Source organism: Salmo trutta, chromosome 1 (assembly GCF_901001165.1).
Source record: "Salmo trutta chromosome 1, fSalTru1.1, whole genome shotgun sequence".
In the NCBI taxonomy this organism is placed as follows: domain Eukaryota; kingdom Metazoa; phylum Chordata; class Actinopteri; order Salmoniformes; family Salmonidae; genus Salmo; species Salmo trutta.
The window spans coordinates 33,317,920-33,334,408 of NC_042957.1; the positions used below are offsets into that span (position 1 = coordinate 33,317,920).

The 16,489-nt window shown below is 43.3% G+C and overlaps 1 protein-coding gene across 1 annotated transcript in view; it reads left to right on the forward strand.

Moving 5' to 3' along the window:
• rngtt (RNA guanylyltransferase and 5'-phosphatase) overlaps nt 1–16,489 on the forward strand; it is a 149,594-nt gene that overhangs the window by 6,859 nt on the left and 126,246 nt on the right. The window contains exons 7-9 of the mRNA XM_029754085.1: nt 1,170–1,425; nt 2,138–2,247; nt 5,061–5,162. Coding sequence (XP_029609945.1) covers nt 1,170–1,425; nt 2,138–2,247; nt 5,061–5,162 — 468 coding nt within the window. The remainder of the gene's footprint in view (nt 1–1,169; nt 1,426–2,137; nt 2,248–5,060; nt 5,163–16,489) is intronic.

Sequence of the window (16,489 nt, forward strand, 5' to 3'; positions counted from 1 at the left end):
TCACGAGGAGGGATGCTGTCAGTGTCAATAAAGTTGCGCTTGGGGAAAGACGGAGGCTCCCAGGCTGGTGGCGAAGAGTCAACTCCACACCTGACTCCAGAGGTGCTGAATCATTTACCGCAGCGGAAAAGAAAGGCAGGGGATGATTGTGTCTTTAGGCAGGAAGAGAATGTGTATTTGTAAATGGGTCTTGGAAAGGTTAGCGGAATCTGTAAATTCCCTTGGGCTCAGTGTTGGAGGTATAGGCAGGATGAGCATGAACAACCTCCTCATTCTCTTCCCCCCCATTTCCTCTGGTTAAATAATCCCACAGTACACACAGACAGAGAGAGTCTGAGATGTGCATCAGTTCTGGTTCTGGATGACAATATCACATGTGGTTGATATTTCCTTTCTCACACTGTCAGCCACAGAATCAGTCAGCAGACGTACAATAACTACTCTGCTACTTAGCAGCGATCTGATCAGATATGTTTGTTGAAGGATTCTTGATAGGGTTGCCCATTGGTCAGATAGGACTGATGAGCTGAGACGTCTAGTACGCTGATGGCTCATTGACATCCTGTCTCTTAAGGAGTTCTGCTGTGAGGATAGAGGGCCTGACTGATGTTTTTTTTGGGGGGTGAACTATTGTTTTTATTCAATCATATCAAGGTGATGTGGTGGCAACCAGCGCTGAACAATACGTTTTTTTGGCAGCTGTCAGCGCAGCCAGCCAAACCTTGCACTGTTTCTTGTTCAGCTGCATACCGCAGGGCTCTACGGTGCGACCATTTTACTTGCATATGCGTCTAAATGTTTTGCTGTGCGACCTGAAATATTAATTTAGGAGCATTAGTGCACCTAGAAAAATTAGGCATTCTAACTGTAATCCCTCATATTTTGAATTGTGCTCCTGAATTTCTTTGTGTGCCTTCATTTTTCTACTTAGGCGCCCATGTGCTCCTTGTAAAATAATAATAATAATAATAATAATATATATTTTTTTTTAAAGTCAGCGTAGAGCCCTGTACCTGAATCGTCATTAAGTAGAAGAGGAATTGGTTCAAGGGGCACAGTTTTCTCAATCGTGTCAGACAGAATAGATTACACTTTCCAAATCTCATGACAATCCAGGGCCTGACTGATGTTCTGTTGTGTTCCTCTGTGTGTCTCTTGATGTGGGTCAGTGTCGAGGCGGCGGTGGCTGCGTTCGCCCAGGCCCGCGCCCCTGGGATCTACAAAGGCGACTACCTCAAGGAGCTCTTCCGTCGCTATGGAGACGTCGAAGACGCCCCCGCCGCCCCCGTGCTACCAGAGTGGTGCTTCGACGACGACGACGGCGACCAGGACGACGATGGCAACGTGATTGGCCAAGAGTCTCAGTCAGGCCCCTCCTCCTCTGAGTCGGCGCCGGGGAAACGGAGGAAGGAGAGACTAAAATTTGTGAGACTCAGACTGACTGAGAAAAGAGAGGGCACTGGGGAAATGGGCTGTTTCCAAATAGAGAGGCAGTGTCCCTAATGGTAAACTAACCCCTATATAGGAAATGCGTTGCCATTTGGGATGCAGTCTGAGAGTGACCGAGCACTGGGGAAATGTGCTGTAGCTTAGGAGCTGAGAGAGGATATCCATTGGTTCTGCTCCAGATGACACACAGCTCATGTGGTGTGACTGAGAGCCGTGTGGGACCCTCTGTGATATTGGCGCTCTCCAAATGTACATCATATGCCTCTTAAGTCGGTGCAAGAGGAGACTCCTCTGAAGTGATACAAACGAGGGCAAATTTGCTTAAATCACCAGAAAGATGTAAAAAAAATACGGGGCCCTCATCTATTTTTCAATCTGCATCCCAAATGGCACTCCTATTTAGTGCCCTTTGGACCAGGGCACATAGAGCTCTGGTCGGAAGTAGTGTACTATTATAGGGAATAGGATGCCATTTGGGACATAGTCTCAGTCACAGACCCAATGAGTGCACCACACCATGGAATGATGGCATTAGATAACAGAAAATCTTCCCCAAATGTAATTCCTGGGCTGTTTCCCCGAGCTGTTAGGATTGTGTGTTTTCAATAGGACGTCAATGTATTTTTTTATTTCTTCTCCCAAATGTCCAAGTCCCAACTTGTTACGTGTCGTACTCTGTCTGTCTCAGGGTGCTATATTCGTGGAGGGGGTCACAGTGAAAGGCGTCACGCAGCTCACCACACAGCCTAAACTGGCCGAGATCCAACGGAAGTGTCAGGAGTTTGCGGAATGGGAAAAGTGAGGATTCTTTCTCTCTACTGATCTTTCTCAATCTCTCTCTCTTTGTCGTATATACCCTTCTGGTAGCACTGTGTGTGTGTGACTCACTCTTACTGGAGATTTTTATAGGCTTTGTACTAGAGGTTGACAGATTATGATTTTTCAACGCCGATACCGAATATTGGAGGACCAAAAAAGCCGATACCGATTAATCGGCCGATTTTATTTGTTTGTAATAATGACAATTACAACAATACTGAATGAACACTTATTTTAACTTAATATAATACATCAATAAAATCAATTTAGCCTCAAATAAATAATGAAACATGTTCAATTTGGTTTAAATAATGCAAAAACAAAGTGTTGGAGAAGAAAGTAAAAGTGCAATATGTGCCAAGTAAGAAAGTTAACGTTTAAGTTCCTTGCTCAGAACATAACATATGAAAGCTGGTGGTTCCTTTTAACATGAGTCTTCAATATTCCCAGGTGAGAAGTTTTAGGTTGTAGTTATTATAGGAATTATAGGACTACTTCTCTCTATACGATTTGTATTTCATATACCTTTGACTATTGGATGTTCTTATAGGCACTTTAGTATTGCCAGTGTAACAGTATAGCTTCCGTCCCTCTCCTCGCTCCTACCTGGGCTCGAACCAGGAACACATCGACAACAGCTACCCTTGAAGCAGCGTTACCCATGCAGAGAAAGGGGAACAACTACTCCAAGCCTCGGAGCGAGTGACGTTTGAAACGCTATTAGCGCGCACCCGCTAACTAGCTAGCCATTTCACATCGGTTACACCAGCCTAATCTAGGGAGTTGATAGGCTTGAAGCCATAAACAGCGCAATGCTTGAAGCGCTGCTGGCAAAACGCACGAAAGTGCTGTTTGAATGAATGCTTAATTATAATATAATAAACACACACAAATACGAGCCTTAGGTCATTAATATGGTCAAATCCGGAAACTATCATCTCGAAAACAGAAAGTTTTTCCTTTCAGTGAAATACGGAACCGTTCCGTATTTTATCTAACGGGTGGCATCCCTAAGTCTAAATATTCCTGTTACATTGCACAACCTTCAATGTTATGTCATAATTACGTAAAATTCGGGCAAATTAGTTCGCAACGCGCCAGGAGGCCCAGACTGTTGCATATACCCTGACTCTGCATGCAATGAACGCAAGAGAACTGACACAATTCCACCTGGTTATATTGCCTGCTAACCTGGATTTCTTTTAGCTAAATATGCAGGTTTAAAAATATATACTTCTGTGTATTGATTTTAAGAAAGGCATTGATGTTTATGGTTAGGTACATAAGCGATTATATGCAACGCAGGACAGGCTAGATAAACTAGTAATATCATCAACCATGTGTAGTTAACTAGTGATTATGACTGCATTCGCGTAACAGGTGGTTAGAGCGTTGGACTAGTTAACTGTAAGGTTGCAAGATTGAATCCCCGAGCTGACAAGGTAAAGATCTGTCGTTCTGCCCCTGAACAAGGCACTTAACCCACCGTTCCTAGGCCATCATTGAAAATAAGAATGTGTTCCTAATTGACTTGCCTAGTTAAATAAAGGTTTTTAAAAAATACCGATTTCCCATTGTTATGAAAACCTGAAATCGGCCCTAATTAGTCGGCCATTACGATTAATCGGTCAACCTCTACTTTGTACTGTAATAGGCGTCCGCATGCTTCCCATCCAAAACAGTTTGCATATTTTTTGTGTAATTTTAGTATATATATTTTCTTACCCCCTTTTTCTTCCCAATTTTGTGGTATCCAATTGGTAGTTAGTCTTGTCCCATCGCTGCAACTCCCGTACGGACTCGGGAGAGGCAAAGGTCGAGAGCCGTGTGTCCTCCAAAACACAACCCAACCAAGCCGCACTGCTTGTTGACACAATGCCCACTTAACCCGGAAGGCAGCCGCCCCAATGTGTCGGAGGAAACACCGTACACCTGGCAACCGAGTCAGCTTGCACTGCGCCCGGGCCGCCACAGGAGTCGCTAGAGCGCGATGGGACAAGGACATCCCGGCCGGCCAAACCCACCCATAACCTGGACGATGCTGGGCCAATTGTTCGCCGCCCCATGTCTCCCGGTCGCGGCCGGCTGCGACAGACCCAGGACACAAACCAATTTGTGACGTTTTGGTCTTTGGCAAGGTTTTTTTTTTGGATGTTCGTGCACTCACCATTTTTTCTTGTGGCATGCCGAAGGTTGGTAGCCAAAGTCTATGGCCCTTCGTTGATGATTGGTCAACAGTAAGGATTCTTCAATTAAGTGTTTATCATTCAACGAGAGACTCGTTTTCATTCAATTGAGAATTACTGGACCAAACATCTTAGCTGGAAGTAAAATTGTGCGGCAAAGACCTCGGAACAAAATAACTCAAGAAATCAAATATATTTTTTAAAATCTTAGATGAATTCTGACTTTTGAGGAAGTGTACACTGGCTACAGCGTCTCAAGAGGGCGAGAGTACTATTGCCCCTTTTTGTCTCATTTTTCAAGCTAAGGTCTTAAGGGAGTATGCGAGGCACAGACATTCACTTCGCCAAGCTGAGTTCTGCTAGGAGCGAACCGAACCTAATATGCAGACGCCTTAAGAGATACAAGGGTAGGAAATGACTGTTCTGCCGTAGGTGTCTTTTTTCTTTACTAGCGATATGGAGGAATTGTGGTGTTTCAGCTCTACAGCCTCATGTCTCATATGAGAGGAGTTTCATGTAAGAGTTTTATAAAGCTGTCTGAATTTCTAATCCCTGATGTTCTCACCAGGACATTGTTGATAAAAGGGTATTCTGTGTGTATTCTAGGTCCGGGTTTCCAGGTGCTCAGCCCGTGTCCATGGACAGGCGGAACCTTCGCTTTCTGGAACAGAATCCCTACAAGGTCAGCTGGAAGGCCGACGGCACACGGTGAGTCCCTCGTCTTTTGGTGTCCTCCCTCCTCCTATATGACCACAAAGGGCTCACAACAGGTTGGTTAACACACTTATAGAATTCCCATCCAACTGTGCTTCACTGGAGGACTTGAATATGAATCAATTTGTGCAGTGGATTTGGCAATTTAGATGTTTTCTCTCCTCTCCCTGGTATTTAGCTTCCAGTCCTCACTGACAATATGCAGGAATATTATGGTGAGCAGCACATGCCTTTTTATATGGCAGTATCTGACTGTGCACTCAGCACTGATCCCCTGGCTTCATTTATCATTCATTTTCCTGGCCTTTTAGTCAGGACTGTGAGCTGAATACTAACTTTGTTCCCGTACACTGCAAATATGGATTTTAATCGTCTTCGATTAGCCCAGCACACTTGAGTGGCAGCGCTACTCGGTTTGTGTGGAGGTTGGCTTTAATTGCGGAGTGGCTAGACAGAGGCAGCCACAGGTGTAGCCAGGGGTTGTGGCTGTCTCACACAAATTTCCTTCTCACTGGAATAAGACTTCCGACAGACCAACACAGATCATCTTTCCAATAACTTTTCAGTGTGAATTGTTTTGCCTTCCCATACCCTGGAGGCCAGCATCCTGTCCAGGGGCTGTACTTGTTTTTAGTATTCTGGCGGCCTGTACTGAAACACTTTCTCTCTTGATACGCTGGTGAATATTTCATGAAGCAATGCAGTCAGTTTGAGAAATTTGACATATTAGTGCTTTCATTTCCTGAGGGAGTGAGGTGAGTGGTCTGTGGAGACCTGGCACCCATCCAAGAAGGAACATGTCCACCCAGCTCTCTTCAGCTACCAACCCTTGGTCAATGTCACTGATGGGGGTCCTTGGCGCTCTGGGTCTTTTCGAAGAAATGCCCCAGATGCTCCAACTTTTATATAAGTGAGAAGAATCAGGCCCACCTCAATCATTTAGGGGCAATTCCCTTAGTCGGTACAGAGGCGGTCCATAGGCTGATGGCAGGCCGTGCTTAGAGCAGATTTATGTTTTCCAGAGCCGAGATGGGTTTCCCATCTAAAACTCCTTGGTTATGTCCCAAATGGCACACTATTCCCTACATAGTGTGATACTTTTGACCAGGGCCCATAGGGCTAGTGAATTATATAGGGGATAGGGTGCCATTTGGGACGTAACCCATGTGGTGTTCAGATAAATGAGAGTAGCTTGTTTTCTCCTGAGAGCCCAGCCAGGCCTTCTTATTCACTTTGCAACGGCTCGCCTGTTGTGGAACCACTGCCTCCCCGCCCACTGCCTCCCTGTCCACTGCCTGCTTGCCTTTCAGCTTTTCTCCAACCACTTCTTCCAATGTTCCTTCATCTTATTGCCGCTTTAATGCATCTCCAATCGCTTATTGTACAGGAGATGAAACAAGCTCACTCTATGGCTTTTTGCTTATTTGTTTCCCCTGGCCTGCATTCCAAAGTACATTATGTATGAGCCCTTGTGGGTTGGAAGCCATGGTAAATGTTCAAATTGTTGCTCTGTAGTTTTTGTTGTTGTTGTAATATCAGTTGGGAGTGAGTCATGCATGACTGAGTAGCGTCATCATGAACAGGTCCCAGTCGTTGTTTAAATGCCCAGTTGGAAGGGAAGCAAAAATAATGGAAGTGAAAGTAGTGGGAAGAGGAGTCATTGAATAAATGTAGGTCTGTCAGAAACTGACGTTGATCTGTCCTTTGCTGGAGCAAATTGAGCCCTTCACACCAGATAAAGATGTCTTGTCACACAATGCACAGTACTGCTCCATCAGTATACCAATAACAGGGCTTAGAGATATCGAAGCAATGATACTTCCTGAGATTTGCCTTCGGGGATTGCTTTCTGGCTGATGCAGCTGTCCACCTTTTTAAGTTTACTTCAGCTTTTAACATGCTGTCTGGTATCTATCCAGGTTACAGCTCAATGCTACAAGCAGTCCGAGACTCCATTCTCCCCATCCCTCAGAGCTTCCCCATCCCTCAGAGACCTCCTACCTTAGGTGTATTCATTAGTCGGAAATCTGTTGCAAAACCGTTTACTGTTTGCTGTAGGAAGCAAACGGAATGAAACTGGGAGGGACCTACCTGAATTTTGTTCAATAAACTCTTGTTTTTGTTGCAAAAAAAATCTGTTTGAAGTAAACGGATGAAATCAGACTAATGAATACACCCCTTGACAGCTCTTACAGAAGGTGTAGGCAACCCTGGTCCTGGAGTACCGTAGGGACTTCATATTTTTGATTTAACCGACCTGGAAGACCAGGTGTGTTGAATTTAGGCAATCACTTAACTGATCAATTGACCAGGTGTGGTGCCCATGTTGGAACATAATCCTGTAGTACCTGTGGGACTCCAAGACCAGGTTTGCCTACCCCTGTCTTACAGTAACTGTCTAGTGAAAATATGGGTACAGTACCAGTCAAGTTTGGACACCTACTCATTCAAGGGTTTTTCTTTTATTTGTACTTTTTTCTATATTTTAGATTAATAGTGAAGACATCTAAACTATGAAATGACACATGGAATCATGTAGTAATCAAAAATGTGTGGATTTTCTTTACTTAATGCTTTTGCGCCAGTCAGTTGTTGTGACAAGGCAGGGGGGGTATACAGAAGATAGCCCTATTTGGTAAAAGACCAAGTACATTTTATGGCAAGAACTGCTCAAAAAAGCAAAGAGAAATTACAATTCATCATTACTTTAAGACATGGTCAGTCAATCTGAAAAATGTCAAGAACTTTGAACATTTCTTCAAGTGCAGTTGCAAAAACCATCAAGTGCTATGACGAAACTGGCTCTCATGAGGACCGCCACAGGAAAGAAAGACCCAGAGTTAACTCTGCTGCGGAGGATAAGTTCATTAGAATTACCAGCCTCAGAAATTGCATCCCAAATAAATTCTTCACAGAGTTCATGTAATAGACACATCTCAACATCAATTGTTCAGAGGAGACTGCGTGACTCAGGCCTTCATGGTCAAATTGCTGCAAAGAAACCACAACTGAAGGACACCAATAAGAAGAGACTTGCTTGGGCCAAGAAACACAAGCAATGTGTAGACCGGTGGAAATCTGTCCTTTGGTCTGATGAGTCCAAATTTGAGATTTCTGGTTCCAACCGCCGTGTCTTTGTGAGACGCAGAGTAGGTGAACGGATGAACTTTGCATGTGTTGTTCCCACCTTGAAGCATGGATGAGGTGGTGTGGGGGGTGCTTTGCTGGTGACACTGTCAGTGATTTATTTAGAATTCAAGGCACACTTAACCAGCATGGCTTCCACAGCATTCTGCAGCGACATGCCATCCCATCTAGTTTGCGCTTAGTTTTTCAACAGGAAAATGACCCAACACACCTTCAGGCTGTGTAAGGGCTATTTGACCAAGAAGGAGAGTGATGGAGTGCTGCATCAGATGACCAATTGAGATGGCTTGGGATCAGTTGGACCACAGAGTGAAGGAAAAGCAGCCAACAAGTGCTCAGCATATGTTGGAACGCCTTCAAGACTGTTGGAAAAGCATTCCAGGTGAAGCTGGTTGAGAGAATGCCAAGAGTGTGCAAAGTGTGGCTGTTTGAAGAGTTTCAAATATAAGTATATTTTGATTTGTTTAATACTTTTTTTTGGTTACTACATGATTCCATATGTGTTATTTCATAGTTTTGATGTCTTTATTATTCTACAATGTAGAAAATAGTACAAATAAAGAAGAACCCTTGAATGAGTAGGTCAACTTTTGACTGGTACTGTGTGTATATATATTTTGTTAAACCTCATATTCTATTAGCTCATACCCAAATTATGTTGTTGACCCTTCCTTTACTTGTAGGTGTGGAAAAAGCATTTCATTTTAAGAAAACACTCAGTAAAACCCCATCTCAAACTTGATTTTGAAACAAAACAAACAAAATGTTTCAAATTTGCTTTAATGGTTTAGTGGGTTTTTCTCACTTTTTTGTTTTCATATTTTCTTTCAGTGTGCTTAGTCATTGTTTCTTTAGGCCTACATCTTATTCTTCTATTTCTATTCATGTAGTGTGGAAGGTTCACACTGAGTTGAATGTCTGACATTGGTTTGGGATGCGTACAGAGCATATGGGATTATTCAGCGAGTTTTTTTTTGTGTGGATATTTGCATGATTAGCTGTCTCTTCTTCGGCGGCGGTAGAGCTCAGGTAATGAGTACCGTTGCTCTTGTCACTGCAGGATGGTTGACATTTTAAGGTCTCACGATGATGAAATTAAATTGCGCCTATTTTGTCAATCGGGGACATTTTTGTTCTGACAGATCGTGTCCGGATATCTTCTTCTATTGTTTGTGGAGATGAAAAATGGGGCCCATTTGGAAGCCCACTAAGTGGTCATGGGCAATTTCACAACATTTTCAGGGCCATTCATATAGCTAGATGTTGTAAAACCTTCATTTGTAGCTAGGTCTTTTTTTTCTAAATGTGAGAGGTTGTTGTCAGATAAGGGGAATATTTATTTCAGAGACATGCTTTGCTGGTTTTCCTGTGTTTTTGTTTGCTGTTTTTCTTTCACCTCACACAGTTTAATAATAATATATGCTATTTAGCAGACACTTTTATCCAAAACGACCTATGGTAATGCTTACATTTTCACATTGGTGAAGCCCCAACCTTCAACTGAGGAGGACACAGGACCACCTGTTTGATGTGTTTGCCTGTTTAGCAAATAACCAAAGTTCAATATGTGAATTGTGTCTGTCAGATGCGATAAACATGCAGGTGCTGAATAAAGAGCATTGATGATATTGATACACCCCCCTCCTCCCTGGGCCTGGATAAACGTCCTCTCTAATTAATGATGGTGATGTTTAGCTACATAAAGCCTGAAAAGCAGCACCTCTCTGATCGCCTCCTCTCTCAGGACGCTTCCCAGATGACGTCCTATTCCCGATATAGTGCACTTCTTTTGACCAGAGCCCTATGGGCCCTGGTCAAAATGTTGCACGATAAAGGGAAAAGGGTGTCATTTGGGACAGACGGACGCACCCTGGGTCAATTGCTTGTGTGGCGGCGTTGGAGGCGTTCGCTGAGCTGCGTATGCTCCCTTGCTATGATGATGAGATTAGCTTTTAATCTCCACCACCTTCGGCCGTAATTAATCACCAGAACTGTTTCGTAATAATTAATAAGTGTTCACATTACTGAAATATGAGCCCTCAACGCCAGAAGCAGTTAGAGCTGGGAAATTATTGCCACATGTTGGCGATATGATTTAATTGGAATTAAGGATGCTAACGCATATTTCTTCAGGAAGGAGATTTACTGATTGATTGCCAAGGTGCAGTTTGATCTTAATTTATCTTCCCCAGGCCCCTCACGGATTATGCAAAGAATTCCTGACTCTTATCTCAGTCGTTACATATCCCACAAATGCCGCCTGGCAGGGCACATTTTAACTGCTCTATTGGAAATGTGTCTCTGGACTCAAGCTGGTCCTGCGAGATTGGTCAGCAGGAGTGACAGACCGCCGAGGGGGGTCTGAGTAGTTTGGGACGTAGGGGTCTTGGGTGGGGGGGGCTCTCCTGGCTGTCAGCGACGGTTTGATCCTTGTCCTGATCCATGGGTTGAAGAGGGGGAGGGAGAGTGACACTAATCAATGTGGTCCCTGGGTCTCCATTATCTCAGACCAACAGTGGACAAGAGCTTAACTCCTCTTTTCTCCTTCCTCTCACCCCCTTCTCTACCCTAGCCGCAGTCATTTTCTCAAAATGAGTAATCAATAGGACTGATGGTGTTTAATAAAAAAGAAAGAATTGATGTGTAAGAGGTGTTGGATTAGATTGTATCTCTAGGGTTGCTATTGAAGGAGACTTAGACACTGGTTGTTTATCTAATGTTGGCAGTTATTATGCTATGCCTCTCACTAAATTTGTATTGTGTTGATCTGCCAGATTTTCAATATTCAGATCTTAATTTGAGATGGGAAGCTAGAATCCTTAATAGAAACAATAACAAATCGGTCACCCCACCTCAATTTTGGTAAAAAGCCTGTCCCCGACAAAAAAATATTGGTTGACCAAGAGTAATCTTTTAAATGTCTATTTTTCCAAATATAGACACATCCCATGTGTTTTAATCAAATCAACTATATTCACTGAGCTTGTCTGATGCTTTTAAGCGAACTGTTTGATTTAAATAATTAAGACGCACACACAAGCGACTAGAGAGAGTCTGACCGCAATTGATTTGATTGTGCCGGGGCTGGCTCAGATTAGCTGCGCTGTGTTTAAAAAAAATATATAAAAATAAAAAAAAGATTGACAGCGAGTGACTGTGACTAGCACCAGTTCACTCTCTCCTCCCTGCTGCACAGAACATCAACAGTGTTTATCGCGCTGTCCGTGTTGCTGAAGCTGCAACATACTTGGACATTTCGGACAAAAAAATTGTTACCGAAATCCCTCATTTGTTTAGGAAAAACATTCCCTCAACCCTTGCTCTCTTTACGTGACACATGTATGCATCGCATGCACGTGACCAATAGCCTGACCTATGGCACATAATCACATCAATAAATTGGTAATAACAAACTCTGAACACCGTAACACTTGTGACAGCAAAATGGATGCAGAGGACGTGACAAATGAACTTGGTTGCACAGGAAGTAAAGGGGAAGTTAGATGTGTGGAATAAATTTGACTAGTTGTGGGAAATACCGGAGCTCAAGAAAAAAAGGTAAGGAGCAAGCGCTGCGAGCATATTGTGTGTGCCAAACAGGTGCTGTTAGATTACAATATCCTTTTTCTGACCATTTGGAACAATGTGAACAACACTAAATAAATCAAGTACCAGAGAGTGTTGTAAAACCTTTATTACAGCAAAGACCAAAAACGGTCGCATTCAGTCGTGAATGCAATTTCTGAAATGGGACGTTTTAGGCCTATTGTTTATGCAATTTAAAAATATATTTTTTAAAATTTTGTTACATTTTTTTTTTACTTTTACATTTTATTTTTAAAACTAAAATGCTTGATTTGCATTTCAAATCATGAATGACTCCTATGCTGATGACGAACAAATCAATTGTTGATTGATACAGTAGCATATATATATATATATATATACTGTACAGTACATTCGGAAAGTATTCAGACCCCTTGACTTTTTCCGCATTTACATCCTTATTCTAAAATGTAAGTCCCCCCCCCCATCATCAATCTACACACAATACCCCATAATGACAAAGCAAAAACAGGTCATTTAGAATTTTTTGCAAATCTATTAAAAATGAAAAACTTTTACATTTACATAAGTATTCAGACCCTTCACTTAGTACTTTGGCGAAGCACCTTTGGCAGCGAATACAGCCTCGAGTCTTCTTGGGTATGACGCTACAAGCTTGGCACAGCTGTATTTGGGGAGTTTCTCCCATTCTTCTGTGCAGATCCTCTCAAGCCATGTCGGGTTGGATGGGGAGCATCGCTGCACAGGTATTTTCAGGTCTCTCCAGAGATGTTTGATCGGGTTCAAGTCCGGGCCCTGGCTGGGCCACTCAAGGACATTGAGAGACTTGTCCCGAAGCCACTCCTGTGTTGTCTTGGCTGTGGGCTTTGGGTTGTTGTCCTGTTGGAAGGTGAACCTTCGCTCCAGTCCCGGCCGTTGAAAAACATCCCCATAGCATGATGCTGCCACCACCATGCTTCACCGTAGGGATGGTACCAGGTTTCCTCCAGACGTGACCTTAACATTCAGGCCAGATAATTCAATCTTGGTTTCATCAGACCAGAGAATCTTGTTTCTTATGGTCTAAGGGTCCTTTAGGTGCCTTTTTGGCAAACTCCAAGCGAGCTGTCATGTGCCTTTTTGATGAGGAGTGGCCACTAAAGGCCTGATTGGTGTAGTGCTGCAGAGATGGGAGAACCTTCCAGAAGGACAACCATCTCCACAGAGGAGCTCTGGAGCTCTGTCAGAGTGCTTGATCCTATACATCTAAGCTAGTTATCGTCATGTTTCAGAACCTTTCTCAGTGGTGTTAAACAGGAGTAAAGGCCTACACTCGTCCACCACTGGAGGTATTAGTAGGGCCCTATAAAATTTGCGCGGCAGAAGGAATCCAGACATTAAAATGTAATTCAACAATATTCAAATGTATTGAATTTATAATCTTGTAATTTGCCCAAGATTATCATTAGACATTAATAAAATACATCAGTGATTTAGGTATTTTCTGTAAACCTTCTGAAGAGGCAAAGGCACAGGAAATGCCCCTGTCTGTGCGTTCGCTTTTGTCTTCCGCTGTGTAGCAGTCATCGATGATGCCAATGACAAATGTCTTCTGGTCGATGGAAAAGCTTTCCCAAAAACCTTCTTAATAATGTGTGAACTACAGTACAAAGTAGTCTGCCTACCTGGCTGAATGATATCAATCCAGTGGCGATTTGTTTAGTAAATCTCTGCAATAACTTGCGCTACAAAAACACTGCTAACCAAGTCTCTTGCTGGTGCACACTTGAATTAAAGGATATCTACACAAAAAAAGGACTTTTCACAGACCTCAAAAGTGGTCTCCTGATGTAGTTTAAAGGGTAGGTAGCATAAATGTATCCACATTTAACATATGGATTTGCATTAGAATACGCATGAAATGTACCAAGAGTCGATATTTGCATTGGGCCGGCCCAAGCTTATGGCTTGCGCAACATTGCAATCTATGCTTAAGACCAACGCCTGGCTGTGGCTGGGTAAGAAGAGCACCTGTATTTCACACAGAATAGCAGCTGTTAATAGCAGCTCTGCCTTGTCTGCCAGTAGACTCTGTTGCTCACTATTGATGTGCAAAGCTGCTTGGTCTGATCTGAGGGTCACCGGGGGGGGGGGAGCTGCTGTCGCTCAGGCCTTAGCCGAAACAATGGCCGTTTGTGCATCATTAGGATCAAAGTGCTGGGGAAATAGACAAGGGGGAAAATTGCCTTACATAACCTCACTGGAGGACTGGGGCTGCAGGTGGAGAGGGATTTCTGCCAGTACGGATAATAGGTAATTTTGAATTGTAGTAGGGCCTACATTTTGGGGATCCATGATAGTTTGGCACCGGGTATACAGTGTCATTATGATGGCTTGAAAGAGGGAGAGAGAGAGAGAGAGAGAGAGAGGTGGGGGTAGCTTATCCTTGACTGATGAGGAAGGGCCCTTCAGAAAGTGACAGCAGAGACATGGCTAACTGGCCAATTTAGATGGCAGGGGGACCACTTTGGCCCTGCAATAACTGTTTTTTTTCCTCTGTGGGTGTCATCTGCAGACTTCCAAAATATAACTACACTCAGTCTTTTGTTGGTTTTCCAAGACGATTGGCCCAATTCAGAGAAAATATAGGGGTGGTGTCATTTGAAATTGTACTTGTGCAGGAGAGATTCGACTCCTCAAACTATATAGACAGGTGTGTGCCTTTCCAAATCATGTCCAATCAATTAAATTTACCACAGCTGGACTCCCAAGTTGTAGATGCATCTCAGGGATGATCAATAGAAACAGGATGCACCTGAGCTCAATTTCGAGTCTCATAGCAAAGGGTCTGAATACTTATGTAAATAAATAAGGTATTTTGAATACATTTGCAAAAATGTATAACCTGTTTTCACTTTGTTATTATGGGGTATTGTGTGTAGATTGAGGATGCACCTGTACACACTGCCATATCCCATCTGGACAACAGTAATACAGTTGAAGACAGAAGTTTACATACACCTTAGCCAAATACATTTAAACCCAGTTTTTCACAATTCCTGACATTTAATCCTAGTAATAATTCCCTGTCTTAGGTCAGTTAAGATCACCACTTTACTTTAAGAATGTGAAATGGCTGAATAATAATAGTAATTTATTTCAGCTTTTATTTCTTTCATCACATTCCCAGTTGGTCAGACGTTTACATACACTCAATTAGTATTTGGTAGCATTGCCTTTAAATTGTATAACTTGGGTCAAATGTTTTGGGTAGCCTTCCACAAGCTTCCCACAATAAGTTGCGTGAATTTTGGCACATTCCTCCTGACAGAGCTGGTGTAACTGAGTCAGGTTTGTAGGCCTCCTTGCAAACGGAAAACTTACATTTTCTATAGGTTTGAGGTCAGGGCTTTTTGATGGCCACTCCAATACCTTGACTTTATTGTCCTTAAGCCATTTTGCCACTATCATTGTCCATTTGGAAAAATTGGTCATTGTCCATTTGGAAGACCTATTTGCGACCAAGCTTTAACTTCCTGACTGATGTCTTGATGTTGCTTCAATATATGCACATCATTTTCCTCCCTCATGATGCCATCTATTTTGTGAAGTGCACCAGTACATCCTGCAGCAAAGCACCCCCACAACATGATGCTGCCACCCCCGTGCTTCACGGGTCTGGCGTTTTTGAGCAGTGACTACTTTGTTTCTGAGCAGCCTTTCAGGTTATGTCAATATAGGACTTGTTTTACTGTGGATAGAGAGCATTTTGTACCGGTTTCCTCCAGCATCTTCACAGGGTCCTTTTACTGTTTTTCCGGGATTGATTTTGCACTTTTCCAAAGTACGTTCATCTCTAGGAGACAGAGCGTGTCTCCTTCCTGAGCGGTATGACAGCTGCGTGGTCCCATGGAGTTTATACTTGCGTACTATTGTTTGTACAGATGAACGTGGTACCTTCAGGCATTTGGAAATTGCTCCCATTGATGAACCAGACTTGTGGAGGTCTATAATTTTTCTTCTGAGGTCTTGGCTGATTTCTTTTGATTTTCCCATGATGTCAAGCAAAGAGGCACTGAGTTTGAAGGTAGGCCTTGAAATACACTGCTCAAAAAAATAAAGGGAACACTTAAACAACACAATGTAACTCCAAGTCAATCACACTTCTGTGAAATCAAACTGTCCACTTAGGAAGCAACACTGATTGACAATACATTTCACATGCTGTTGTGCAAATGGAATAGACAACAGGTGGAAATTATAGGCAATTAGCAAGACACCCCCAATAAAGGAGTGGTTCTGCAGGTGGGGACCACAGACCACTTCTCAGTTCCTATGCTTCCTGGCTGATGTTTTGGTCACTTTTGAATGCTGGCGGTGCTTTCACTCTAGTGGTAGCATGAGACGGAGTCTACAACCCACACAAGTGGCTCAGGTAGTGCAGCTCATCCAGGATGGCACATCAATGCGAGCTGTGGCAAGAAGGTTTGCTGTGTCTGTCAGCGTAGTGTCCAGAGCATGGAAGCGCTACCAGGAGACAGGCCAGTACATCAGGAGACGTGGAGGAGGCCGTAGCAGGGCAACAACCCAGCAGCAGGACCGCTACCTCCGCCTTTGTGCAAGGAGGA